General features: G+C 38.9%; 1 protein-coding gene across 1 annotated transcript in view; it reads right to left on the bottom strand.

Annotated features, from left to right (window-relative positions):
* Positions 1–18,526, bottom strand: part of si:dkey-172j4.3 (diacylglycerol kinase eta) — an 83,755-nt gene extending 65,229 nt beyond the window's left edge. Inside the window, exons 1-3 of the mRNA XM_042511976.1 lie at positions 18,174–18,526; positions 16,797–17,169; positions 13,297–13,401 (exon numbers count right to left, since the gene is read on the bottom strand). Coding sequence (XP_042367910.1) covers positions 13,297–13,401; positions 16,797–16,889 — 198 coding nt within the window. The 5' untranslated portion in view covers positions 16,890–17,169; positions 18,174–18,526. The remainder of the gene's footprint in view (positions 1–13,296; positions 13,402–16,796; positions 17,170–18,173) is intronic.
* Positions 18,527–27,136: the final 8,610 nt, after the last annotated feature.

Below are 27,136 nucleotides of genomic sequence, written 5' to 3'. Positions count from 1 at the left end.
AATCCAGAGATACTGATACTCCACTAGGTGCCCTTTCAGCGGACACAGCACGATACAGTGCCTTCACACTGGTGCCCCACTGCATGCAGTTGGTGCCCTTTGTATTTTTTTTGCCCCTGCCCCCCCAGATTGCCTGAGTCCGCCACTGTTCAATACTTCTTCTACATAATAACTGATCTTTACAGCATCTCCATTTCTGCGACTTTCACCAAAAACCAACAGGGAACACAAAGGGGAGCCCTCCTGCGCTGCACGCCGTACAGGAAGTGAAACACACGCCAACACAGGTTCATGACATAAAAGAGGTGTCTTCTCACAGAGAAACGACAAATCAAACACTCCCATAGCTCAGCCTAAAAGACCAGCCAGCCCAAACTTGTCTGCTCGTGTTTAACCAGAAAGCAAGACTGACGAGCAGCTACGTGAATGCACACACATACACACACACACACACACACACACATGCAAACAGGCAGAGACTTAGCTCTTAGTGTGATTAGAAAACAGTAGAGCAGTAAAATCACTTGCAGCTTGATAAAAAATTAGATCTTTCTTATTGGCCTACAGAAAGAGTGAAGTGTCAGTGTAATTGGGTACTGATACCGAATCTGAGGTACCAGCACCGGGACAGGTTCAGATGTAAACAGTATCCAACCCTATTTCTCACAAGTCAGAGTTACCTTCGCCACCTGCATTGTACAATAAAATATGTACATAAACAGAGCAGGTAGGCGGTAGCTGCAATAATCATATTGATTCTAATTATTGTTGTAGGAAATATACCAGCGGAAATGTAGTGAATATAGCTGCTGTGAAAACGACTGAACTCACAACCTCCTTCTCTCTTTGTCAAACACACACGCGCACACAGACACATGCACACACACACACACACACACACACACACACACACACACACACACACAGTGCAGTCTTCACAACTGTCATTAACAGATGTGTTCTTTCATGCTGCTGACTCAGACTGTTACTCTTTATGCAGTGCTTTAAGTCAGTGGGGGGTGACAGGACATGGACACACAGACACACAAAGATGTGTACAGTATGTGTGTACCCATACACATACACACACACACACACACACACACACACACACATTCAAGCATACACACAAAGCTCTGACTTTGCAAGCTGCAGTCAAAAGAATGAACCAAATCATAAAATTTATCTGATTTCTCAGGACAGCAGTTTTTGCAAAAGCAGCATGTTTTTGTGTGTGTGTGGACTTACATGAGTGTGTGTTTTGTGGTGACTGTCTCTTGCTTCCTGTTAAAGAGGTTTCAAGAGAGAGAGCTGACAAAAACCAAGACTGAGTCTATTTTTGGCTACTGAGAGAGAGAGGGGAAAAAAGATGAGATAAACAGGGTTAAACAAAAAGACAAGAGGTGCACACAAGCATAAAAACAAAACAAGGAAAAAAAGACATTAAACAAAAAAAAAGGAAACTAGGAAAGAGGAAAAGTAGAGAGAAGTACAAGTAAGAATGTGTAGTCCCTTACAGGACAAACTGCACAACATGACAGCAGGAGAGCATCAGAGGACATGTTGCAGCCTCTGTGTCTTCATATTAAGACACTTGCTTTGGTGGTGGTCCAGTGAGCAGGACGTGCAGTGCTAAGAGGTACTTCATTTTAGATAAGAAAGTGATTGTGTTTTTCATGTCAGTGGAAAGTGTTATGTCACCATTTTTTGTTTATTTTTCATTACAATGTGCTTTCTGTTTTTCTTCATGTAAGTTTCATGTTGATCATCTTTGTCAAGAAAAATTAAATTTGTTTCTTGGTTTTTTTTGGGGGTTTTTTTTTGGTTTTTTTTTTCATTTTCAAATCGAAAATGCACATCACAACGGGTGGATGAAAACATACTTACTAACTAGTGTGTGTAATTGTCGCTAACTGACCCAATTGAGTGAACACTGTCATGTCTCTCTGACACAGAAAAGATGTCAGTTCAGATCTACAAAATAAACACGCTGAAACTCATGCTTCTTGTTGTCAGTCTCCATTAGCCGGCAGGCAGCAGAGAGAGAGAGACAAGGAAACGATGAACAGTACATGCCTGTGGACACACACACAAACACACACACACACATTCTACTGATTGATAACACATGTTAGCACATTAGCAGCTCCACACACACATAAACACAAACGCAGGAAAATGCACACCTGTCACGGCTGAAACGTGTTCGCTCATTAGTGATAACACAAACACACACACAACACAGCTGTTACTGCTTGAGAGCACACATTAGTTCATTAGTGACAACACACACACAACACACACACACACACACGAGATATTGTTGTCTCCTCATCATTAGCACATTTCCAAAGCGAGTGTCACTATGTTAGACACAGCCGATGCAGACAAGTCATCAACTTTGTCACAAACACACACACACACACACACACACACAACAATCACACACACTTTCCTTAATGGCCTATTGCAGACTAAAGCCTAATGGCGGTTCAGACTTTTCAGCCGCAGGAGGGAGGTGGAATGACAGGGTAAGATGGAGAGGAAAGACAGGGAGGTTTAGACTGGAAAAGAAGGAAAAACAGCAGAAAAACATTTAAAAAAAACAGCAGGAGGGAGAACAAGAGTGATGGATTCAGATCAACACAGAGATGGAAAGGCTTGTCAACTCACCTAAAGTCTCTTTCAGCCACCCCCTGCTGCTGATGTAAGTCTTTGTGACATTCATGCTCAATATTTAAGGGTGACGTGACTAAAAAAAGCCAGTGTTGGACTAACATTGACCTGTCATAACACTAAATCTTCACTAAATGACGTTAAGACATAAAGACGTCTCATTAAAGCACCTTTGGAAACTGAAGTGAAACAAGAGAAAATGTTCAGGAACAAAATCAAAGACAAAAGCTCCCATAGGTCAGTATTTACTCACCCAACTGTTGACAACACATTTAGGGCTTTTATAGGGCTTTATTTTTTATTTTTTTGTATTCATGAACAGGTGCCTTCTAATGATCTGCTGTTGGCGTATGTTTTATCCATCATACATGCCATGAAATAGTATATCAAATAACCACTAGTGCCTAAACAAAAAGGGGAGAATACTTTAGTCTGGAAAAGGCGACTATAAATTCAGATTATTTTTTTAATGTGGCTCTAAATCTCTTAATAGAGTCTACTCCGACACTGGCTTAAGCTACCTTTGCAATGGGCAGCTAGCCCTATTAGCCGATCGTGTTGGAGTTAGCTACAGTAGCCAACTGAGGGAACTGATTTCTGTGTTCATTTTTTGTCAGACTCAGAGATAAGAAGAGATCGTAAATTACTTTTCTGTAAAGCCACCTTTAAAATCAAAAAAAAACACTATTTATTCCATATCACGATATATCAGTATCCAATATTTAGTTTCATATATATAATATATATATATATATTTATATTGCCCAGCCCTAGAGGTGAGAAGTGTAAAGAAAATGAGCCAAGTTATACCTGAGATGTTTAATATCAGGTACGGCTTATTTGTAACCCCCAATACATGTGATAATAATATAATACAAATACAATCAAAAGCTCTGGAACAGGTGAATAAAATGCACCACGTTGAGACTGTCAGCAATGTTCTGGGAGTTTTTAGGCATATTTTGCTAACTAGATATATCACAAATAATCAGAATAGCACCCATTTAGATAAAGTTATAAAAAAAAAAACAATTTGAGAGGACGGTAGAAAGAGAGAAAGGTACAGAGTTGCAGGATAACAAAAAAAACAGAGAGACTTAAAAAAAAAATGATCTAGAGATGGCAGGTGAAAATTAAGCACGAGCAACAAGGTAGATAGATGAAGGGAGGACATGATGAAAAGAAAGAAAGGACAGGTTGAACAAAAGAGGTCAGAGAAGAGAGAGAGGGAGCATGTAGAGATCAAGGCAAGAGGAATAAAGCACAACCAGGTGGCAGCAATGAAAGCGAGGAATTGAAATAAGACGGGATACAAAAGATAAACATTAAAAAGAGAAGAAAAAAATGGAGACAGGAAGTGTAGTGAAAACATGTCACACAAAGGTTTACTCTTTTTTAAAAATAACATAACAGCTGACAAATGGGATAAGGGAGCTGAATGATTATTCTTGGATCCAATTTCATATGAGCCAATGCCATTTTAGTTCATAAGACCAGTTTCAGTAGTGTTTTAGATTCAGTCTGAAACTTCCTTATTACAGTGAGTTTGCATCCAAATTGAGTCACTAATGACTTGACTTGAAATTGTGGCCTTGTCTGAGAAAATGTTTCTTTTTGCAAAATTAAAAGAAAACACGTAAGTTCTTAAGAAATTGATGGTCGTTTTGAACCAAGGAAACATGTTTTGAAATACTTGCTGAGAATCTAAATGAGTGTTTTTCCTCCCAGAAAATTCTTCAGAGCTTTTTAAGGACTTCCTACTTTCCTTGAATGAAATGTGGAGTTGTCGAGGACTTCTTCCTTTCCTTTGACTGTGAAGAGTCCCCCCTCATTGGACAGTCTCAGGGGGACAAGAGGGATAGTCTCTGGCTCCGATCTTGGAGCCAGAGACTATCAAACACCAGTCAGTCAGGGAGACAGACCAACTCAGCATTTAGACTCTGTGTGTGTGTGTGTGTGTGTGTGTGTGTGTGTGTGTGTGTGTGTGTGTGTGTGCGTGTGTGCGTGTGTGAATGTGCATGGTTGAATAAACTCAGGCATGTATGATTAACAGCCTATGCCCATTAATTTCATTATAGCAAATCAATAATACACTCTGTGTGCATTCGGGATCATATCAAGTTAGCAGCTTTACAAAGATTACCAATAATATACAAGCAATGATATTGGAAGTGGGGTCATGTTGCTTTGATTGAGCTAAAAAATGAACGCATACAACTGGGTTTATAATTAGTGAGGAGTATTAAAGCAACTGCGGTGACAAAAGACTGTCATATTTCCAAAGAACAGCTTGTTTTAAATGCTGGTTGGAGACGTTTTGTACTTACATAATGTGAATGAACCTTTTGGCGCACTAGCCAAAGCTACAGTACCTGCCAAGAAACATATTTAATTAACAAGCTTTTTTAATGACGTCAATCCCAATTTTAAATCTACAGTACTTTGTGTATATAATGAGTCAACACAAAGACTGAAACAGAGTTTTACTATTTAAACTGAAATGTTGTGGGCTGGACTTTAACCCCAAGGTGACAACTTACATTTGATTTTGAAATGATCTGGAACTGTATTTTATTATTATTATTTTTCATGCTACATTCATGTCATAGTTTTTAGGTCAGGTGGCTACCAAGCTCTCTATTCAAACTGAGAAACATGAAACACTAGAGACCATCTAGTGTTTGAATAACTCATGCTATTACAGTATACCAGGGTCCTTAGAAATCCTGAAGGTTATGTTTTACAATCTTTCTATTAAACTCATTGTATGTAGTGCACAGCATGCACCACCAAAGCTCAGTCTCTTGTATCTACTAATGGAACAGGCAGCTCAGCCGAAAGACACCATAACACCTAGTGGGTGGAGAGATAAGTTACAGGACTGTAAACAGCCGGCAGCGGAGAGACTGTGGGGAATATTTTTTTTTGCACCTAACTTGGTGAATTAAGGATTTATTTCGATCAAACTGGAGCTGGTGATTGATGGAACAGTGGACTTACTAACTACATTACTAGCCAGAGTAACCAAGACGGTTTGGATGAGTTTTATTTTGTTTCTCTTTTGTTGGACTGAATTGACTGTTTTAGGATGAGTTAATTAGGCAATTAAGCCTGGTCAGTCTTCCTTGGCCAAGAGAAAGTTAAATTTAAAAGGTGTTCAGTTCATTTCTCTGTTTAATAAAGAAAATAGGTGTGAGAATATTACTTTTGTTAACATTTTGTGGGTTTCTATTGGGTATTTATTAATCTGAAAAGCTGAAAGTAAGTAGCGCACTCGCCATCAGTTAGTGCCGCACACTTAATACTGTTATATCCTAGTAGAAGTTCGGGGAGGCATGAAACATTATACACTACCAGAGCCTAATCCCCACTTTCTTCTACCCTCTTCTACTTTCTTCTAAATTTGGCATTTACCTCAAACTGGCTATATATGTTGGAACATAAACAACTTGCAGTAAAATGCTTTAAAAGGTAGCAGCCCTTTCAAAACACAGGAGAAAAGAAAAAGCAATTTTTAACAGTTCGAAGCATTCCCAAAAATGGCTTCTCAAATGTTTTATTGAGCATGTTTGTTGAGCCTTAAGGCTACAAACAATGTGTTTTATGCAATCTTTGCACCAGCGACTGAACAACACTTCTTAAATAGTCAGGCCGCCTCCTCTACAGCCAACCTGTTGTGATGGTAAATATGGGTATTAGAGCCTGCTGCTCGCTGTGTGGACTTCTTATATAACTGACTCAGGATCTGTCTCTCTCTCTTTCTCTCTGCTACTTTCCACTCTGCCTCCATCGCTCTCCCTTTTCCACTTACTAATTTTCTCCCTTTTGTCTACCTCCATCTCTCTCTCCACATCTCTTTCCATCTCTCTCAGTATTGACCCACACACTATTGCAGCTGTATCGCATCAAGCCAAGGGCATAAATCAAAGCATGCACACATACACATACACTGGACATCCCACACACTCATGCGCTCTCCTCAAGCCATTTTAGTTTACCGTCCCACACACACACACCACCACACACGCGCACACATACACATACAATTACTCGTCCTCATCTCCATTGCAGCGAACACCCACACAGATTTCAGCACTGGGAGCGAGATGCAGATAAAAAAGAACAAATATAGTGGGGGTTTGATTCCAAAGCGGCGTGCAGGAAATCCACAGGAACTGGGAAAAAAAAAATGAAAAAAATGGTGTTACCTGCTGGTCACCACTCAAAACACCAGAAATACGACTGGTTATATAATCTAAAGTGGTGCTGCTATTTTAATATGTTTGTTTGGGAGGAGCAGGAAAGTTAAGGGTTATTGATTGCTTGCATCTAAAAAAAAATAAAGGTGCAGATGCTCTAAAAATTGTAATAGAAAAAAAATGTAATAGAAAACAGAGAAAAATAAGATGGAAATGTGAAAAAAGGTTGATAGAGAATAGGTTGTTGCTATTTATTCTGATTGATGTATTTTTGATTGGGAGTCTTATGAAACTGTTGGAGAGACATTGAAATAAATAAGAAAAATGGAAAAAAAAATGAAGGAATAAAATAAAGAGTGCAGTGAAAGAAAAAAACAGGAAATAATAGGAATGAGCCTGGAAGAGAGATGGAGCGGTAGAATAACGACAGAGAGGACGGGAGGATGTCTTACTGCCTCACATGGAAAAGAAACATGATGACGGGACTGCCCTTTTCTCTGCGTGTGTGTTTGTGTGTTATGTGCACGTCCATTACAGCCCGGCCTACTCAAAGCCGCGCACACGCACAAATCACAATTGCACACAATTCACAGGAGCTGTTTGCTCTTCCGCCTCATTCTCTTCCTGTGTATCCTCTTTTTTCCACACAGTAAATGAGAGCAAGGCAAAGAGGAGGAGGAGGTGAAGAGGAGGATGGGAGAAAAGAGGAAGACGAAAGAGTGTGAAACCTTATGTAACTGAGCCTGGAGGTGGAAAGACAAAGAGAAGGAAAGGAAGTAAAACAATCAGGAGGTCAAAGGTCACTTGCAAAAAGCTGATTAAAAAGAGGACAGTTCTATAAATAACTGCACGACCTTTGTCACAGCTTGTGACAAATGACTGAGTGGCCAAAACTTAAGACCCTGCATGCAGCAAGTTTTGTTTCTCAATTTTAACAATCATCACGCTTTTGGCTGCTGATCATTCAGACCACTCAATTAGAAAAGCAGAAGTCCGCTACGCATCAATAAAAAAAGCTGTGTCACGCCAGCATTTAAGTGTCAGTTTCAACTGTGGTGAACTTTAACACATGGTGAGCCAGAGGCTAAAATGGAAGAAGCTAATGTATCGAAAAATAAACTGCTCAACAAGAGAGAAATTTTTTACTTTGTATGGTTTATTGAGCTTGCTAACTAAGCTAGAGAGCCCTTTCCTCATCCTCCTCTAATGTTTGCTAACTGACAGCTAAACTAACTGTCAAGCGAGAAAACTGTCAGCAAGCGAGCTAACTTATAAAATGTCAGCTAGAAAACTTAGGCCTCATCCACACGTACATGGGTATTTTTAGAATCTTTTTCTATGCATTTGGTCCTTTCGTACATATGCAATGCATATGCATGCCGAGTGTGTGTTGTTTTCTCCGCCTGGGCAGCATGTGATGGCAACCTCGCTGAACTGCAGCGTGTTGCACGCAGGGTTGCCTGCTGCTATGAGTTTTGTATATCCACATTCATGAGCACATTAAGCTCATGAAGTCATGCAGCTCCTACAATTATAACAACCGGTCCTGCTAATGCTTCATAATAATATGCCTTGTGTCAAAAACTTATGGGATTCTGTCGACAGAGACGTCGTCAGAGGACTTTTATTTTGAAACGGAAGCAGGGAAGTTTGAGTTCAACAGATGTATTTGTATTTCCTCATCTACTGTATGTGACAAATAGAGACACTGAAACTGTAATTAACAGTGGTATAGAGTCAATGTAATTATCAAAACAGTATTTTCACTGTTTATTTCTGCTGACAACCGTATGCAGCATGTGGAAAAAAGCGGCAAGACATTGTTTCTCCAGATGTGTCGCAGCTAACTGAAACTAAGACATGCCTGATCGGTGCTGCACAGGCACAGTGTGTGTTACTTTATTTTAGCCTTGCCTGCAATGTGCTACTGTTGTTGTTGCTGTTATGCGTTTCCGGTAATGACCTCAGGCTTCTGATTGGCCGACGAGACCTTACAGTAGAGGTTATATTGCCAACTGTTGCTATAGCGTGCACTTGACAGCCCGGGTTTGCATTTTGATGTGGACAGAGATTTTTTATTTTTTACATATTGTTGGTGTGGACAGGAATTTTTTATAACCTTAGGAGGAAAAACATGCGTTTTTAAAAAGACCTATGATTTGCTTTTATGAATGTAAATTTATGGTAAACATACATTCTAAAATAGATTAAGCAAAAATATAAGTACAAAACATGGCTGTTTTTTTTGGGTTTTTTTTCAGATCTGATGCATTAATGTATTGATTCCCTTCACTGGACCGTGAATGATGTTGTGCTCTACCACAGTAAAGTGTCATATATCTGGATGTAATGCATGCTATTGATTGGCTGTTATATGCAGAGCTGCATGTTCTTTGGATTTATGGCCATGGGCACTTGTTGGAACAAAAACACACACACACTTCATGCTTCTAGCCTTATAAGGACTTCCTATTTACTAAATGTTGTACATCTTAAACTATTATAATAATAAAAAAAGAGAACAGTCATATGGGATGACTGCAGGCGATTAACATAAGGCATAACCATTCCAGTAAACAGTTAATACTGTATGTTGCTAAAAAAAAGTTTTCTTTATCTCTCTCACTTCTTAGACCAGATACACATTTGGTTAGAAGCATTTTTGAATAACTAAAATTAGAAACGGACTTCCTTTTTTTTAAAGTAAGCTGACAACAATGACACTGCTGCTCTCACATGTTGATGTCCCAGCATCTGTTGCTCTTTTTATTTCAAGGGCATTTAAATTGTTTTTAAACAGCCACAAATTAGAAGTTCTTCATATGAACATTAATGTCGGTGGACATGTTTGCCCTTTGATTGATATAATATATCAACAGAATATATCCAATGCAGACAGGAAATGGAGGGAGAGAACGGATATGGCACGCAGCAAAGACTTGAACTGGGGGCATTGTGGTTTACAAGGCCCTAAGAGCAATTCTTTGTATCGAAAACGAAACATAAGATCTTCAATATGTGTCTTATTTTCCCTGCAGGGTAGGGTGGGTTGACTTCTTAGAATCTTTGCATGAACAGGGTGGTGCAAGACTAAAAAAAAAAACCCAATCAGGTAAATAAGTCAAACTGATCAAAAGATATCAAAACAAGGACACACACGTAGGGGAAATTAATCTTAAAATCCAGTTAGTGGAGTCCACAGGCTTGAGTTTACAGAGTCAAACAATTAGCAAATCTCCAAGGTCACATTCACATTGATTACAGAATATAAACTGGCAGCAACAAAACATTTTACAGTGTGAAGCATTCGCCTCACACGCGCACGCACACGCGGGCACACGCGGGCACACACACACACACAACTGGCAGGGTAAGGTCGGTGATTATAAGTTAATTTCTTGAAGGCTTGACATGACACAGCAAAAAATAAAAAGAGTCAAATGAACTCAAGAACCACAAAATTTAATATTTAGTGTGCTACGATTCTAAGAACCAAAAGAATTAACTGCAAGGAGTGACTTCATTGAGATAAATGGTTTTATCTGATGTTTCGAAAAGCTCTAAACTCAAAGAAATTTAATTACAGCCAACACTGATGTGTCCAGAGTGACATGGAAGTTACACGCCACATTTTCCGAGGGCTATCGCTGCATCTGTGTAATTATTTTGGGACTTATGGGTGAGGGTCTCAATTCATCTAATGGTGTCAGGATGTCATGTTGCACTTGATATGAATTAGCACCTTCGTAACAAGTGTGCCAACAGACTGCCACAATATGGAGTACAGTAACAGACATGAGACAAAATTAGGGGAGCAGAACATGTAAAGGGGACTAAGAGGCTGTTCAAACACAAAGAAAAACCCTAAACACACACATACACAAGCACAAAATACACACACGTAAACACCAATACAATCTCCACTCACCAACATGTACCCAAACAAACAAAGGATACACAAACACGCTAATCCGCTCAGGCCATTGTTGTCACTACAGCCTCCTTCTGTTGTTTTTGACTTGCCTGTGTTTAGCCACATGCCTGTAGGTAAACACAGTCCACATAAACACACACACACACACACACACACACACACACACACACACAAAGAACTAACTAATCACAGCATTGTCAGATCTGATTGACAGATGGTGAATTCACCAACATCAGATGCCTCTTTCAGCCAATAGGAAAAGAGCTCCATGATGACATCATCACACTAAAACTAAGGGCTGAATGCTCGTTTTATAGAAACTTTCCTGTCCCATTTAGAGATGTCTCTGCTGTTGTGAAGCTGTCCCCCAAATAAAGTCTGTATTAGAGTAATTGATCAAGTAGTTGTCAACTTTAAATGAATCTCATCACCAATTTGATAATGCATTAATCAGTTCTTGTTTCTTACTCGTCTATGAGAGTAAACTGCCTCTTTTAGGGTTGTGGACAAAACAACACATTTTAGGACAAAGTCTTGAGATTGGGGAAATACTAACCAACCTTTTTTTTTTAACCATTTTCGGACATTTTATCAACCAAACAATTAATCAATTAAATTGCGAAAATAATTGAAAATGTGAAAATAATTGTTAGTTACAGCTCTATTCTGTTTAACCATTACAGCTTGAGACTTGTTTGACTTGAAATAAGCATGAAAATCTAAAATCTTAATAGGTGACAATAAAAAAACGCATTTTAAATATATTACTATGTGGTCACAGATTTCACCTGTAATTGTCTTCCCCCACTTACTGCCTGGAGACCCTGAAACCATGGCAACCCTCTATAGTGTTCTTCTGCCCTTATATGGGCGTGCACACAACTCTCAACATCACATTACGGCGGTGTCCGATGAGATTAACCAATCAATACTAGACTGATATCCCATACCATTATCTGCTCCAGGAACAGTTGTAGCATTATGGGATGCTGTCCCCATGACAACAGGGGTTGACAGGTATCCTGCGTTTCTTATCGATCGGGGCATGATTTACAGTTGACGGTCATTGCCAGTAATGGATAATGATTTCAAGACAAACACACGCACATATAATATTAATTTGGACTCTTGTCATCCATGTGTTTGCATTAAAAATAAAGCATTTCTCATTGTGGATATAAGCTCATCAATAACTAATGAGGCAGATTTGTGTGTTTGAGTGTATCTGCCAGTAAGAAGCTGATATCAAACCATCAATATCTTCCTGTAAAGCACCAGTGCAGAGGCCAACAAGCAGCTATCACAAGTCCAATAAGAGAGGGAGAGCTGTTACTGTGTGATTACGTCAGATCGGCTATCAGAGATTTGAACACAGCTCGACGTTACAGTGAAGGTAGCAGAGGAGCCGACGCAAGCCAGGAAGTGGGCAAGGCACAAGCAGGAAGTCAGCTGACCTCAGCAGACACAGACACATCAGATAAAGTTCTGAACCAAGTGCTGATAAAGTTACACCTGAGACAGAGACAATTGAACGCAGTAAAGACAGATAGAGTGAAAAATCCCTCATTGGGTTGAATTATGCAAACCTCTTCATAAATGTTCATGTGACAGTAGAGTGTAAGGCAGCGATACTCAACTCGCTTAGCTTGGGGGCCACTTTTGCAAAATGACGGGAAGCCAGAGCCCCATACATGTTTCTGGGACTTTAGGACATTTCTAGGACTTTAGGATGTTACTAAAAATGTTGGAAGTTTCTAAGATTTTAGGATATTTCTAGGATTTCAGGAAATTTCTAGGATGTTAGAACATTTCAAGGATTTCAGGACATAAAGTGCTTAGTTAGGACCTCTGTCAAGGTTTGCTGGGGATCCTTCACTGGCACTTTTTTTTATAAACAAGCTTTTTTTATGCATTTTTATGCACTCTGGCACCTTAAGTATACTTAAAGTACAAAAACTATACCCTGTGTGAATGACTTGCCACTTCATAGGGAGCCAGATTTGACCTGCAGGCCATAAGCTGAGTATCACTGGCTTCAGATAAAAGCAAAAGTCCTCCAAATGGCTTCAAATCCACAAGCACATCCATTCTTCGGTGTATCTAAATCTTAATATTACCTCTTAAATAAATGAGCAGCTCAGAGGTTTAATCAGGGTTCCCAGCATGGCCCCTGATGAAAAAATCCATGACTTTCCCAAACTGAGCTAAGAGTACTTCCATGAACCAAAACATTTTCTCCCTCACTGTGTTGCTGATGTTGCCTTTTACCTTCAAGATGTCCTCTTTCATTATGTACAAAGTTAAGAAAAGCTCTCAAAAGGGACACGGTGTTGCAAAAACTGCTGAAAGCCAACATGATGGTGAAAGACTAGATTGTAAAATTCTCCAATACTTCTCTGGGAACCCAGTTTAACGGTTAGAAACGCTGCCAAAGCTGCAATCCCACCTCCACAAACACACATTCTCTTTCACACCGTCTTTTCCTACCTTGGCCCTTATCTGTCCCGAGGTCGACACTTTGCGGATCAACTTGTGTGACGTCTCTTCTTGCTCACCGTCGCTGTCTGATGACTCCTCTCCAGCTTCTCCAGCCTAGACAGGAGACAAAAAAGGAAGAGTTTCGGAAAACCTGTATCGGGCAATTGTCAGATATTACTACAATACAATATCTTAAGTCTTATAAAGAACAAATTTACTGAATTCTGGATTCTTCAGCATCCAGAACACATGAGAGGACATCAGCAGCAAAATGTCCTCCTTTCAAAATGTAGAGGAAACGTTTAGCCATTGATTTATGAGAAAGCAGTTTAATCGGCTTGTGATACTCCTGTTAAATAATCTTCAGCGAATTGTGAACTTCAAACCGTATTGTTTACTGCTTTTAAATTTAAAAAACAGCTTATATCAGCTAACTAGCACCATTTGGTTTGAAATCATACAAAACTGACAGAAAAAAAGTGTTCTTCATCCCCCAAAAAATAAACAAAAACAAACTTTTTGAGATCTGGTGTGCAATGAGATTCGAACTTTTACAAGAGTCAATAAAATTACGTCAAAGAACAGAAAAAATATATGTTTTTTTTTCAAATATATATATCTACACATATATAAAAAAGGGGGTCATAAGCTCAAGCATCCCCTTCACCAGAGTTTTGAGCGGGCCCAACGAAATCAGGCCTGAACCTAAATGAAGCTGCATAGTTCCTACTCAAAGCCCAATTGAAAACCTGAATTTCCATTTTTAAAAAATGTACAAGCTAAAATTAACTTAAGTCTTTTCAGCGTGGTAACATTCGGACCACCATTTCTAACATCTGAACTCTGTCACGAACTGATTACAAATTCAGAGCGCTACTGAAATGTTCTATCAGTATTTCCGTTATTTGGAGCACTGTTATTCAAAGCACCTTTGACAGAGACTCTGGGCACTGTCTGAAGACACGCCAAGACGGAGGAGACAAAGTAGAAACCATTTGGTAAATTCATATAAAAACAGGGGCAAACCAAATTCAATGCAACTGCAGGGCAATGATGAGAAATTAGGGCACAGCCCAAACCCGGCTGGTAAGGTAGGGCTTGATCCAGTTTGGGCAGAGGCCCAATGCTCTATCCTTCACCCAAGGATGGAAATGAACTATTTTGTCTACTTGCCACAGTGGCCAAGGATTCCAAGATCCCCCAGCTACTCAGTACTTTACCACTTTTTTGGCTAGTGAGTGAAGCAAATTTAGCAGCTGCTCGCATATTTTACCAGAATTTGACTGATGGCTGCTGGTGGTAATTTCCAAACCAGCCTTCACACCAAACACTTCTGTAGAGATCCTTGAATTTGGTCGAAATTTTGCATCCATTTTGGTACATTTGCACGCTTATTTCTTTCAGTTTTTGTGAAATGGTCATCTGTGCAAGAATTTCGCAACATGATGGTCTGAAAGCTGTTTTTGCAGACTGTGTTCTACTCAACCAGAGACAAATTCTGGTCACTGTTGACTTGCTCTAATTGCTTATTTATGTCCTCTTTTTGTCTAAGTCCTTTCAATTGTCAATTTAACCCTTTAAAACTTGGAGTGACGTCAGTTTTCTTGTGCTGCGCTCAGTCTGTCAAGTATCATTAGTATTTAAACCATTGAACGCATATTGGTTTGCTTTTCAAAAACTTTTTTGTACCTTTCTGTCATTTCTTGACAATTTTAGGGCAATTTCTTCAGATGTTGTTCATTGCCTTCTTCCCATGCTTTTGGAAGAAATCAAGCAAATTTACTCAGGTTTCAAAGGGTTAAAAGGACATTGTCTTAAAACAATTGATATCTGCCTTATGTATAACTTTAAATTATAACATGTAAACCGCACATTAGGTAACAAGCTGAAACTCTGCTTCAGACTTTTCCAAGAACTGAGAATCACTGAATGTCTGAATCAACGTCTTAGTCATTTTGTACTTGTAAGGCTACTGTACTTGTGTATAAATACAATTTGACCACTAAGGATTAGGGTCCAAGATGCTTTTTCACACGTTTATTGAGTCGTCAGATTGCTTGAACTTGACTTGTTCACTTTAATGCTTGCAGTGTGAGTTACATTTTGATTCATCACTTCCTGTGTACCAAGAAGATTCAACTGCTTACTTAAGCAGTAATGGGGCCATACTGCATACTGTAAAAATTTATATGTCCAATGTTAAGATAATGCCTCAACTGAAGCTATTTTTTTTATATCAAAGGCATTTAAAAAACTTATCCTCACATATAAGTCAAGAAGGGCTGCACAGGATATGTTATATTTGCCATGCAGGATGATAAAAAGAACATGTAGGAGGATGCAGGTGAGGGATTGAAACTGTTTTGCACAGTTGTACAAAACTGAGAACAGTGAACATTTTTAAATGACAGCTGAAAACCTATTAATTTAGTCTGGCTTTTAATTTGTGTAATTCTTTTAATTTTTTCAACTCTCACTGTTCTTATTGGTACCTGTACTTTTTTACCTTCACTTTCATATCTTATTTATCACTGCCTGACAGCCCTTTGATTGTCTAATCTTGTCGTCTTTTTGCTTTTTTGTTGAATTTTCATTGTGCTGCACTTTGAGCTACATCCCTTGTATCACAAGTGCTCTATAAATTAAGTTTTTTTAATTATTATGAATTAATTGGGCCATATATGTTGATTACTTAGATTTACAATTTTGAAATGATGTGAAATCACCCCGAAAAGTTTTTGATGTGTTACTATTTCAATCATATTTCTACCTCTTCTGTGAGGCTGAAGGTCAAATTAAGCTCCTAAAAAGTTTAAAATGCAACAAACTAGTGATTTTATTAAGCATGGGTGCTTCTTTACTGATTCTTTGGGGCTTATATTATGCAGTTAGTTTCTTAGATGTGTGGCGGAAATCTGGCACCATAGAGTTTTCACCTCTTACTGTATGTAGCAGTGAAAACTGTGTTCATTATTTTCACAAAGACAGTCAATCTGTGGCGTTTTATAACAGAGAATTAGGACACTTTCTGCTGCAGCCTGGAGGTGGGAGTCAGAGGCCCCCCAGTATGACATTTTCTTGATCTTGGGTAACAATACAAAATTATTACAATTTTAAAATGTTTTTCTATATGCTGAGTATTTCAGTAACATAATATGCAATCTATAGCAACGTACTACCTTTTTTTCAACTCCAAAGTAAGGGACAGCTTTGTCAGTTTTACTGTTCATCTCACATCAGTCATTTTTATTGCAGCAACTTGTATCTAGTGAACTGAAAAGCAATTGATTTTATCAGTCTAGTGGGCTACCACTTGTTAATTCAACATTAATAGTCTATATAATTAAATATTGATACTTGGCATTCTTATATCGATACAGTATTGCCATTCAAAATATTGCGGTATAATACTGTATCGATTTTTCCCTCACCCCCGCCACGGCCCCACTCTGCAAATCAGCCATATACACTGTTACGTCAGTTTTAAACATAGATCAAGCAGTACTCACAATGTGGGTCCTTTCAGAGTCCGCCTGGGGTGACCCCAGTGGCTCGCCATGCTCCGCCACGTACAAGACGTTGGGGTTCAGTTTGGAGGCCATGATGAGCTTGCAGTCAAAGAAAGTGACAGAGAGGAGAATAGATGGAGGATGAGAATAAAATAACAGAGAGAGAGAGAGGACGCAAGTGTGAAAGAACTGGATGGAAAGTTTGCCAGTTGCAGAGGAGGAATAAAAGCAGCGAAGAAGAGATGGAAGAGATGAGTTTGGCGAGGTGAGAGCTTGGCGGAGTAGAGGAAGAGAGGAGAGGATGACGAATGGGACAGCAGGCTCCGGGACGCCACACTCGTCCTCTTGCCGATCTCTCTAACCAGGGCCAACTCTGGAAAAGATGGAAGAATGAATTATTGATTAGGAGAGAAAAGCTCTTTTTGGGGGGAGAGGGGCTGGGGTGGGGGAGGGGGGTGGGCTGGCAGCTCCCTCGCAGGAAGTTATGGACCATATAAACAACTCTTCTTCTACTATTATTTCTCTTCTTCCTCCTTCATCGCTGTCTTTCAGTTAATGACGTCCACTTCTCTTTCTTGGTTCCTCTTTTACTTTGCCCTGCGTTTGTGAGAAAACACTTCTGTGTGTTTTTAAACAGAGCCGTTTTGATGCAGATCAGCCCTTTAGGCAAGTGCCAAAACCATGGTGATGATGATGAATGGCAAATATACTGGAGACAAGGGCAAATACAGTGGAAGGATGATGGCAATCATGATGATCATATGGCTCATTACAGGGAGACTATCCTGCATTAATATGGGACCATCTCACACACATTAATGCACGCGCTCTTGCACGCGGAGTAGCTACTATCATATGTTATTTTGAGCATTAAAAGGTGGTAGAGATACTGTGTCTGTGGGCGGGCGCGCACGTGTGTGTGCGTTTCCTTCATTACGATGTGGACACGTTATTCAAAAACCTGTCTGCATCTCACTTCACCGCCGCCCCCGTTCACACCAAACTTGATCACATAAATGTTAAAACACAGATCATGATAAAAAAAAATTTAAAAAAAAAAAAAACGCGCACAGGTAGGCTTTCAGTGTGTTCAACTGTGTTTTTGTGGCTTTTTTATGGGCTTAAAATATAAAAACAAAAACGGATGCACAACAGGCTGTCGTGCGCTTGAGCCAGCTTGATCATTCATTCCGTCCATATCGCTGTTTGCTGTCAAAATAATCGCCAATATTCAATTTACCTCGTGCATATTCGTCAAACAGGCTCAGCTGTCACAGACGCGAAAACATTTCTCGGCGACCTGGACGGCCACCTCCTCCTCTGACAAATAAACCCCTCTGCGCTCTCATGTGTCGATGAAATGTGGATATTATTTACCTTCGCGCGTGAATTTCGTCCTCCTGCTCCCCCGCCGTAGGTGAATCAGCGGCGGCGTCTCCCGCTCCTGTTGCCCGGCCTGGGTCGCTCGGCAGCCGGCGTTTAGGTGCTCCTCGCGGTCAGCAGCAGCAGCGGCAGCAGCGTGCGGGGCTCTCCGGTGGTGCTCGCCTTGCAGAGAGAGACGCGGTCATACGCATAGCGTCGGAGCGGATCTGAATCAGGTAGGAAGGGGAGGGAGGAGGAGGAGGTGGTGGAAGAGGAGGAGGAGGGGGAGGAGGGGGCAAGGAGGGAGAGAGAGTGAGCGAGAGAAAGAGAGAGAAAAGAGAGAGGAGAGATTTGAAAGCGGCCGTGTGTTGAGTCGCCTCCAGTCGCTGTTCTGAGGTTAAACGGAGAGCAAATAACGCGCACACGCACGCATGCGCGCGCGGGAGAGAGCGCGAGAGAAACCGCAGGCCTAATATAAACACAGTTTCACAAATTCACAAGATGCTAACACTGAGTGAGTAAAGAGGGGAGTTTGAGGAGTTTTTAAAAATTATATTATGAGCACTTGACAATTTTAGAGCAAGGGGAGAATGAGGACAGTTGCAACACACTGACTTCTCTAAAATCCCTTCTTAAAATGAATTTGTATAAACTTGCTTTAATGTGATGTCTTTTTATTTTGTCTTTTTCTTTTTATATATTTTACCTTTTAATTTAATGTATGTTTTATATCTTTTATTTCCTTTCATTTTTGGTTTTATTGCTTTTATTGTCTCCGTTGTTGGTGTTTTTGGTCTATTTCTTTGCATTGTTTTATACTGACATTAAGCACCCTGCATCTTGCATTATTTGTCCTCTACTTTTAATTTTATTCTAACTCTGCAGAAGTTTCTTCTCGCTTGTGTACAATAGGACAGTTTGGCTGTCTGTATTGCTGTCATATTCATAAAATAACAGCCACTGAGGTTTGTTTGTGGGTTACGCCTCTGCTTGTAACCCTCTCCATCACGCAAAGAATTTCTACTTTCAGAATAATTTTTTAATACAAAGTAAAGTCTTATAACTGATTTATTCAGCAAATCTGAATGTAGTTGAGGCAATACTTATTTACAAAATCAAACTTTTCATTCCAGGCTTTTTAAGGGCCCCCTTCTGATTCCGGCCCTGGGTCCCACTTTTCCCACCACTATGCTGCCCTTGCACACCAAGACACTGTCTTAATGGCCAAAGCTATTGTGAAGATATGACTGAATTTTCTTATTGGGTGCGTCTTTCTTTCTATACCTGGCATGGATTTTTGGAAGAATTCAAATGGGACTGATCATAGATGTTAGAATTTCCATTTCATTTTTGGGACTTTGGGTCATGTTGGCTTAAAAACAGTCTTTTAATCCTATAGTTTCAATCAGTGGCATTTCCAAAGGGGAGAGCGGATACCATGGCCTTTCTGATGCAATTGTTGGCCGTGCCACCAGTTGCCACTGGGAAAAATAATTGGCAGTATATATTACTATCTTTAAGAGGCTTCCTAAGGCATCCATTGGTACCACAGACTGAAAAGATGAATGACGCATCTCCACTTTCTGCTACCAGAGTCTGTGCAGAAGTGATCTCTGAAGTATTGAGTTCCCGCACATAAACCAGGCCAACCAATTCGCAGCAGCATCACTGATCATGAGCACGCTGATTGGCACACACAGCTGTCAATCATGATGTCAAACCCCCTTTTTATGGCATCAAATAACTAATTAAATCTAAACTTATATGAAAAATGAACACTTGAACAAATGGTGTGATAAGAAGTACCTAAAATGACAGAAACCAACTTTGAGAAACATTTCTTTGATGTGTACTTTTAATTTTTAGTTTGGCCCATTGCTTATCTGCTAATATGGAGGGGGCAGGCTTTATGACTAGTACTGCAACTAGCCACCAGGGGCGATTGAGTTGGTTTGGCTTCACTTTTGGGTCATGTCGCTGTTATCACATCCATCTTTATATATAGTCTATGCCAACCATGTTGGCATTGCTCATTGGGAAGCCGGTCGAATAGCAAACCAAATTTGGGCAAAATATTTGCAAGGTAACAATTGGCATGGCCATTTTCTAAGATGTTCCCAGTAAATGTTTTGTTTTCTACAATCTATGTACTCCCTCTGATTTATTGTTTGTCTTTCAAGGAGTAATAGAATAACCAGCAATTGAAGAACAATTAATTTCCAAACATGTACAGAAACTAAAATAGGGCACCAAGATAAATCTTGTTGGTTAATTTTTCTTCATTACATTTTTTTCCTATTTCTTGTAAAATCTTGGGTACCTTTACTTCTTCAAGCTTCTTAAAATCATTCAAATTATATTTTTTGCAGGGATCACAGGCCAAACTCTTTTGAATGAATAAAATAGCTTATGGACCTCACTGGAAAGTAGGTGGATTCAAATCTCGTGGCTTTATACTTTGATTTTGCATGTGAGGGATATAAACTTACCTTACTGCTGCTGCTGCTGGCTTAAACCTAGTGACACCACATTCCTCTTGCAGGTAATAACACATGAATTCAAACCTTCTGCCCAGACATGCTCTAAAAGTTTGTTCCTGACCTGATTTGTGCTCAGATTTGGGCTCACTCAATACAGTTGTTGTTAAAGGGATAGTTCAGATTTGAGGGCTGTGTGGGATAAACAGTATATTACTTACAGGAGATGTCAGTTTTTTTTTTTTGTTTTTTTTTCCCGTGACATAATTTTAAATATAAAATTGTCATAATTATAAATAAAGTTTTTGGAACATTTTTCCTCATTTTTAGATAATTTTCTAATAATCCTACCCTCTTTTAAAAAAACACAACAACAACAAAAACTAATTTGTATGTAATTTTCTTGCAAAATTTAACTAATTTTGTGCAAATTAGGGGAAATTCAAAAGAAATCAAAACAATTTGCTCAGGTTTCAAAGGGTCAGTAGCTTGTTAAAGGCATCTAAACGCAGCGCAAGAAAACTGATGTCGAGCCAGGTTTCAAAGGGTTAAGGAGAAGTCCACACCTAACAGAGAGATAGAGCACCGTTAGGAAGGGAGAGAGACATCCACATTAATAAAGGAGAAAGAGAAAGAGCGAGAGAGCAACATTTGCACACTGACACAGATACAAGGGCAGCGAGACAGACATCTACACACACACACACACACACACACACACACACTGGCACCGCTCAGTGCAATAGTAATTTGTTTACAGTTGATTAAATATTCATGCTGAATTAGCTGTGAGCCTGCCAACAGTCACTTCATTTACACCCTGCGTTTGTGTGTGTGTGTGTGTGTGTGTGTGTGTGTAGATGGATGTGTGTGTGCCCTTCTCAGCCTCCCTCCCCCACCTGTATTTGTGAGGGTTTTTGTCAGGTTGTAACAGTTGGCCCGCAGGTGGAAAAAGGCAGTACACGTGCACAATAACAGGCGTGCACACACACCTGCTGGATTCTCCCGCCGATCAGGTGTTACTGTATTCAGGTCTTTTTCTGCAGTTGCCCTTGACAACAGTGGGAGGGACGGGCTGAAGGATGGAGGTGAGGGAGGGAGGAAGATGACCAAGGGTGAAAATTGCATGTGAGTGGAATACATTGTAAAAAAAAAAAATCACGTGTAGCTGCAACTTTCTTTATAAATTGGGCATGAAATGTGGAAAAATAGTGTAAACTATTATCCCAGTTTAACCCTTTAACACGATGGATCAAGATCAGTTTTGTTGTGCTGCTTTAAACCTCTGATATGTGGGAAAATTGGTTTGACATCTTTAAAGAACATGGGGGAAAAGGGCAAAAAACAGCTTGTTAAAACATTTCCCAAAAAATGCAGGAAAAAAGAAGTAAAAATTGACAAGACAAAGACCTTAAAAAAAAAAACTAATGAAAAAAAACCTAATGAATATTGTCCAGATTTTCAGTGTTATGTTATTAGTATTATTGTTGTTACTATTATTATCATTATAATTTTAACTCATTCTAACTCTCAGTTTTAATTTTGTTTGTTTGATTTTCTTTTTTATTTTCCTTTTTTTCTTCTTTTTTTCAGGTAATTTTCTTTTAATAATCAAATCCAGCCAAGTTAATCATGTTTCAAACGGTTTATAATAATTAAACTCATGTCTTCAGGTGTCTTGTTTTGTCCAAAAAAGCCCCAAAAAGTCCAACAAAGTCTGTTTACAATTATATAAAACAGAGAATTGAAACATTGCATTGGCGAAGCCTGAGTCAATTAATATTTTGCCTTTTTGCTCGAAAAATATAGCTAAATCAACTTAACTGAGTACTGATTCAACTCTAGTTTGATGTACAAGGTGAAAGATTTGATGATGTTTGGGCATATTTATGTCATCTTAAGTTATATTTCTATTTACTCAACACCAAAGAAAATTCAATATATTACTTTAATCTGAAAAGGAAGACAAGAACAAGGAAAAGACACACACACACACACACACACACACACACACACACACACACACACACACCTCCTCCGAGCTCTCCCGGGGAGCTTCTCACAGGTTGTCAAATTTCCCCTCTTTTCCATCCAAGCATCGCACAGCGGGAGCCGCAATCACAGCTGAGCAATAAAAGAAACTGATAACAAAGAGATAATTAACGGCTTCGTGTTACGTATCAAACTGAGGGCAAATTACTGCGCCGTCATTATCATCATGCAAATATGCTGTCGCACATCCTGTACTAATCTTTAACAAGTAGTCCTCGTACCTGCCATATTTATCTCTTTAATAATGTGCAGTTGACACATTGCACAAATATTGTTGTATTCATACACTTGTTACTGATGCTAATTGCAGGGAATATACATATTATTCAGCAGTGGTGTGAATGCAACAGTTTGAGACTCACACCTCATTTACTACAGTGGTCTCTCTTTACTCATTATTTTCATAGGCTATTTGGGAGTCATTTGTTGCATGTCATAAACCTCCATTTCTTTATCACATTTGAGATTTATTTTTAGCAAGTACAACATGCTGGTTCAATGGTTGGATATACTGTTATTGGTCATTTTCGGGAAACATGCTTATCTGCTTTCTTGAGTAGAGTTAGATGAGGCCTACCATCAAGTCTGTGTGGCTAGCAGCTACTTAGCTTTGCACAAACACTAAAAAAATATGTCGCTTTTTATACTTTAGTCTTTGTAAAGATCAAACAAACAAGATAAGATGTGTTGATATGTTCATTTGGGAGGTGCTAATAGTAGGTTTATCACCTTTGGTCAACACAAAGCACCGTTAGCTGGCTGCAGGCTGTAGCTTCATACTGCACTATACTGTACTGTACTGTACTGTACTATACTATACTATAATACACTATAACGATAGCTAAAACTATAACTATACTACACTATTGCTTTACTAGAACTATACTATAATATGCCTATAGTTAAAACTATACTATACCATATTATTCTATACTTCACTACACTACTACATTATACTATACTATACTATACTATACTACACTACACTACACTACACTATGTTATTACTGTACTATTATACTATTCTGACTTTATTCTGCCACAATGCACTCTACCTGGTAGTGCTGTGTGTCCACCAAAACATTTTTTTTTACATAGGCCAGGCTATGTTTTTAATTCTTTGCAGTGGGAGCGGCATGTATTTACTCTACTTACTTACGAATAAGCACCTTTACCAAAACGTCAAACTAATCCTTGAAAGTCTCAGCCCAAATCACCATCATCATAAACCACATCATCAGGGCCTGTCTGGTGTTACGAGACAAACTCACTGACACACATCTCACAGAGGAAATGCCCTAATCCTGGTCTTAATCTGTCATTCATGTTTACACCACCCACAACCAAACCAGGCTCATAAACAAACACACACACACACACACACACACACACACACACACACACACACACACACACACACACACACACACACACACACACACACACACAGCAAAACGACCGATTACATCACATCTCAAAATAAGCCTACACACAAATATCAAAAATGAGTCATTTAAGAGCATTCACAGACTTAGCAGCTATTTTTGTGGAAAAACAATCCTTACATTACCATAATCATTACACAAATGATTTCTCTTTTTCCATTAGTGACATACTAGGTCAATTTAAACTCAGAGCAGTTTTTCCTCAAATAAAGAGAACAAATATACCCCATACCCCAGAATAAAGCAGAAAATAACAAATCCCAGGATTAAACTGTCATTGCACTTAAATCCCCCTGTTTATAGTCATGATTCTGGACACGTCTTAAAGAAAAGTCTTTTGATTTTACCTCAAAAAAGTCAGACTTAGCCTATGTGATACTAAACTAAATTCACACTCTAAAATCTGCTTTTCTTCTGTTATTGTTCTGTTTTTTTTGGTTTTTTTTTTTTTTTTTTTTTTTTGCCAAGGTTGTTACAAAAAAAGAAACTGTTGTCAAAATGACATTGGGATCTTACAGTGGTTCACACAAAAAAATTGTGAGGCTTTGTGTTTTAAAATGAGTTATACTTTATCAAGGTTTGGTTGGGATTCAACTGCATGCCATCCCAAATAATGTCACAAAGCTGCATGTCTGGGCTGCAAAATATTAGGTTACTTGAATTTGCAATTACATTGTAATTGGCAATCGGGTATATATGAAATTGCATTTATAAAAATTGTTAGAATGTATGGCCTTTCTTAGAAAAAATGTGATATTTATTTATTTTTAAAACACTTAATTTAGTGGTTTTATCCAAAAGGAAAACAACAGGTTATTCATATTCAAATCATGTAGAAAAGGTAAATACTTAAAAAGACAGCAAATAATAATACTAAAAATGGAAATAATAAATATAATATAGCCTCAAAGAGCTTAATTCTCCCTTTTCCTAAAAATGAAATAACTATCAACCATACATACATTTGACTATAAAAAAGGGATGACTAAATGAGACTTCAGTCTGACTCTAATTGTTTTGGAAATGACCTCCTCCTTAACCTCGAGACACTGAGGGTTCACAGACTTGGCTAAAGCACCAAATGCTTTTCAAAGGTCGTTAAAGGTCGCTAATGGGTTGGGGGAACATTATTTCAGTTGATCTGCAATCGACCTGGAGCTTATTGATCAGGTAATTAGAGGAGTTGAGGAGATAAATGAAAAGATGAATGGTGCAGCAGTTATTTGCCACTAATCTGGGATCAAGCTGGTCGCACTCAATCCTGAGTCTTTAACTATTAGCTGCCCAGATGATACAGTCTAAGCAGTTATAGACCCTTCTGCTCTGTCAATGTATGCACCGTGTGTTACTATGCTGCCACCTAGTGATTTATTCCTCTATTAAAAGAAATATGTAGAAAATGAACCTGGAATCTGCAGGAGCAGTTTGACAGAAAAAGGGGAAAATGAAAAAGAAGGCCAGTTATTGGAAGCATCATAAGCAGCGATGGAGTCAAATGATAAGCTGTTTAAGAGCATCAATTATTGAGTGTAGTCTGCGATTTCTCCTTTGATCAGTGAGAGCGGGTAATCACTGGGAACGCTAATGAGGCGTGGGATGGGAGGAGGGTTGGAAAAGAGATGTAGAGCAACAGGGGGAGAAAAAAAGAGACTTGGACGAGGGTGAGACAGGTCAGAGAAAGAGACAGAGTGCCTCCTGAAGAGAGAAGAGGGTGAGACAAAGAGATTAAAGGATGGATAGCGGCAAACAGGGAGAATTACTTTTAATTATTCAGTGTCACGTCCATCTGGGTTGAAGATTAAAGTCATTTGCTGGATCATTTTTTTGGTTGTCTAAAAACTGGAATATCATATGGATAAAATGGGTATAAAAATATGTAGAAATTTTATATGAACTGCATATTGTTAAACTGAAATGCTCAAGTTTAAAGACCTGATGGTACATAATAATAACAATAATAATAATAATAATAATAATAGAGCGGGTAATCACTGTAATAATAATAATAATAGAGTAAAATAAACAAACAAACAATAAAACATAAAATCAATAAAAACAAAGGCCATACCAGAATAAAAACAAAAGAAAAAAAGGCAAAGTAAAACAGAAGAAAACTCATAAAAATGTTCTTTCTGGTGTATTATCAATTTTCTGATGTCAATTATTTTTGCCTTTTACAATTATAATTCAAAAAACCTGAACTTGAATTTGAACAGTTCAGACTGGTCGCACTAGAAGGTAGGAACAAAGGTCATTTGTGCAAAATCCATGAAAACTGAAAAAATACAAGTCTGGTTGTAATCGAAAGCTCCAGAACAGCTACTAAGTGGTAGTTAGATCTTTATTTCGAACATGCCGAATAAAATAGGAGAGCAAAATAAAACCTTCAACTGCTGCACCTATGACACAAGCACCAACGACAGCAGCACCTACAACAGTTGCACCCACAACACAAACACAGACGACTGCAGTAACTACAACAGTTGCACCTACAACTGATTCACCTACACCTTTTTCCAACTTTTAAAAAAACAAAACCTCGAGGTGGACCTTGAGGTGAGTTTGTCTTATCAGTTTATAAATGTTGACTGACAAAAAAAGTGATAGACAGCCCTTACTGTGGAGAAAAAAGTAGAAAGGAAGACAAAAAGGGAATGGAAAAAACAAGCTGATTGATCAAACATACTGTGAAAATGCAAAAGAAAAAACACTGAGAAACAGTTACAGTTTACAGAGAGAGACAGAGAAGACAGAGAAAGAGGGGAAAAAAGCTAGTGCTTCCACTCCTCTGCGATCTATTGAAGCTATAAATACCTCCGTGGAATACATAGATCAGGAACATTTGAGTCATCTGCCATTTGAAGTCTAGTCTAATGCAGCAGGCTTGCTTTGAACAGCCTCAAGTGGCAGACTGCACGTCAAACTTTAATAGCTTTGACTGAATCTTACAGGTGAGCGCAGGGAGGAAAAATGAGGCGAGTGCACTGCGTGATTGAGCCAATAT

Source organism: Plectropomus leopardus, chromosome 23 (genome assembly GCF_008729295.1).
Source record: "Plectropomus leopardus isolate mb chromosome 23, YSFRI_Pleo_2.0, whole genome shotgun sequence".
Taxonomy (NCBI): Eukaryota; Metazoa; Chordata; class Actinopteri; order Perciformes; family Serranidae; genus Plectropomus; species Plectropomus leopardus.
The sequence above is the reverse complement of the archived record's forward strand: the minus strand, read 5'-3'. Positions and strand labels throughout refer to the sequence as shown.